This window comes from Neurospora tetrasperma, assembly GCF_000213175.1.
Source record: "Neurospora tetrasperma FGSC 2508 unplaced genomic scaffold NEUTE1scaffold_1, whole genome shotgun sequence".
Lineage (NCBI taxonomy): Eukaryota > Fungi > Ascomycota > Sordariomycetes > Sordariales > Sordariaceae > Neurospora > Neurospora tetrasperma.
The window spans coordinates 5,011,892-5,014,875 of record NW_009799099.1 but is presented as its reverse complement, the minus strand read 5'-3'; the positions used below and the strand labels follow the sequence as shown (position 1 = coordinate 5,014,875).

The following is a 2,984-nucleotide window of genomic DNA, read 5'->3' as shown; positions in this document are numbered from 1 at the left end:
AGCGCGCAACATCACGAAAATTATGGACGAAGAGAGGGAACAAGAGCCTGGCCCATTTGTACGACCTGGAGCGCCCGCCATTCCGCTTAATCATACGACCCTGGCTGCTCTTCTGCTCAAGTGGAAGTCGATAAAGCGCCTAGCGCAACGTTTTTTGGATGCCGAAAACATCAAGTTTGTTGAAGAATATCCCATCCGACAGGAAGAGAGGCGGGGACTTCTTAGGTTATGGGGCAGAGGAGAAGGCCTCGACAGCAGCCGCATGGACAGAGAGTCCAACCACAACCTGGGTATGATGGAAGTTATTGATGACTACTCGGAAACGGGAGCGCCTTCGCCTGCGGATTGTTGGGGTGGGATTAGCGGCTCGCCTGGGCCGATGGACCACAGGTCTACCATGGTCGGAGTCCAAACATTGGACTTTTCGGAGGAAACCGTCTGGAAGTACGTGCAGAGCTATCTGGACAACATTCAAAATATGCATCCGCTCATAATACCGAGAGAGTTGCATGCGATGGTCCGGTTGTTTTTGGATGGTATTCAGCAAAGTACCAAGAAGCCCAAGGGTAGTGCTGGAATCGCAAAGTTCGTTGGAGCGCCCCCGCTGAGCGTGCAGGGCGAGACAGGGGCCAAGAGGAAGCGCTCCCCCGTACCCGACGGCGCAGACTCGCCAACGATGCTACCCAGGTCGGGTAAGCCGACATTTCAGCGATCCATCAACAACGCGCTTGTGTTGCTGGTTCTCGCGCTGGGCAAGATTTGCCTAATCAAGGATAGAAAGCTCCCGGATGTCGTGCCTGTGAGCGAGCCTTCGCATGGGTCGCCAATGGTACGTAACGGCTATCCTGCCTCTCCCATACATGGATCTCCGCCGTCGTATAGTTCACAATCGCACTCGGCGGGCTTGCCTTCGCCCAAGGATAGCGCAGATAGGTCAGGCCCTAGTAGGCGGCAGTCGTTTCAGGGAGGCGGCGCGCCTGCTATGAGGGTAGGATCGCTCAAACGGAACATGGATGTGATTCCCGGCCTGGACTATTTCGCATACGCGACAGATATCTTGGGAGGACAGCTGGCGGGAACGAGCTTGCGGCACATTCACGCATACATCTTGGCAGGTCTGTATCATGGGCAGTTGGGAAGAGTCATGGAGAGCTATGCCTATATCAAGGAGGCTGGTTGGGCTCTGCAGATTAAGATGAGACCGTAAGTCAACTTCTGCTTCTCTTTCTTGACTGAGTGCTAACCCGAGTACAGGAGTTTGGATCGGCTGAAAAAACTTCAAGAAAACCATCCGTTCAATATTAATGCTGTTAAAGAGAAGTCGGATAACCAGATCGTCTTTGCCTTTTGGACGTGTCTGCAGCTTGAGAGGTAGGCAAACATTGTGAGGATTTGATGAAGGGGAATAGGCTAACACGTACACCATAGTGACATCGTGGCCGAGCTTCCTCTCCCGCAATCGCACATCCTTGCGTTTGAGGAAATTATGCCATATCCCAACATCAACCTGGCCAAGACCCACGGCTTTGAGGAGCATGTCTTGCAAAGCTACCTTGCACAACTATACCTCCGGAAGTCGTTGAATCAAATTCATCAAATGCTTTATAACCCCGAGGATCCGCGATCGCTACGGGCGCAGAACGGCACCCCGCCCGGAAATATCATTGAGGTCATCACGAAATCTCTCGATCTACGCTTCGTCCCTCCCGAGTACAAGTTCACGCACGAAGATCCGCCAGCTGGAGACCTTCTTTCCGCCCGATTGCGTGCCAAATACTGGGGCGCCCAAGTTATCACCTACAGGCCGTACATCCGACAGATTCTGGAGTCGAACATGGCTCAGATGGCGACAGCCGAATCCCCGATGCCAGCCAGCACTCCCAGTGAAGCCATGACTCCTCTCGATACCCAGATGCACAGCGTAAATGGCGAGATCACACAGGATACTATTGAATATGCAAAGAAGGGAATCCGGGCTCTTATTGAAAGTACCAGGGCGTTTCATGGTTTGCCAGACAAGCGGTTTGTTGTCACTAATATTTTTGGCACTGCACATGCGTAAGTACCTCTTCTTAACCAATTCAATGATATATGCAGTACTGACATTCAATTCGCAGTCAATGGGGCAACCTTCTCACACTTGCAGCGGTGTTCAGGGATCCGACACTTCACCCTCATGTTGACGAGCAGACGCTTAAGGAGCTCTTCTCGAGGACCATAGCCTTTTTCCGGATCATCGCCCAACCAACTAGCGCACTGGCCGTTGACATGCGCATTCTCGAGGGCTTGGAGCGCGAGTTGTGGCACAAGCCGAACAGTGTGGACATGTTGATGGGTAATAACCACCATGTTACTTCCTTTGTGAGCACACCAATTCCAGGCCCGCCGCCGCCGCCCTCAGGTCCAAGGCCGGCAACACACTCTGCACCACCACTAGGGCCACCAGGGCCATCACCGCAGATGCCCAGGAGTCCTATACCGCCAATGCAGCATAACATGCATGGCCCTGGGGGTCCAGATGGCATGATGCCTCCTTTACCTCCTATTCATCAACACCAACACACACATCCCCTTTGAGAGAGATTTTGCATCTCAACCACAATATGTGTTCTGGCATTTTGGATAAGGTGAAGGTTTTTTACGACGCTTGACCCGAAAGTTATAATTTCACTTATGTACGAACAGAAAGAGAAGAATAGAGGTCTTTGCGAGTGAGCGTAACAATTGAAGGGTCATTAGGCGATGTTGGTTAGCATATAGGATGAAGTGGACATGACACTGTCCTTTTCCCTCGGACATCGAAGCGGATACACATCAACTCATACTCAGGATGCACCATGGTATACACACGGGCGCTGCATAATCATACTTGCATCAGCATATTTTGAGAGAGAAGAGGGAAGAGAGAGAGAGAGAGAAGGAAAGAGCATGTCTGCCACACTGCTTTGGCGTTGTCAGTTACCTACCTATCTGTCAAGCTTACA

General features: G+C 51.8%; 1 protein-coding gene across 1 annotated transcript in view; it reads left to right on the top strand.

Annotated features, from left to right (window-relative positions):
• Positions 1–2,577, top strand: part of NEUTE1DRAFT_120420 (uncharacterized protein) — a gene marked incomplete at both ends in the record, with an annotated part of 5,072 nt that extends 2,495 nt beyond the window's left edge. The window contains 3 exons of the mRNA XM_009850202.1: positions 35–1,203; positions 1,429–2,058; positions 2,118–2,577. Coding sequence (XP_009848504.1) covers positions 35–1,203; positions 1,429–2,058; positions 2,118–2,577 — 2,259 coding nt within the window. The remainder of the gene's footprint in view (positions 1–34; positions 1,204–1,428; positions 2,059–2,117) is intronic.
• Between the last annotated feature and the right edge of the window lie 407 nt (positions 2,578–2,984).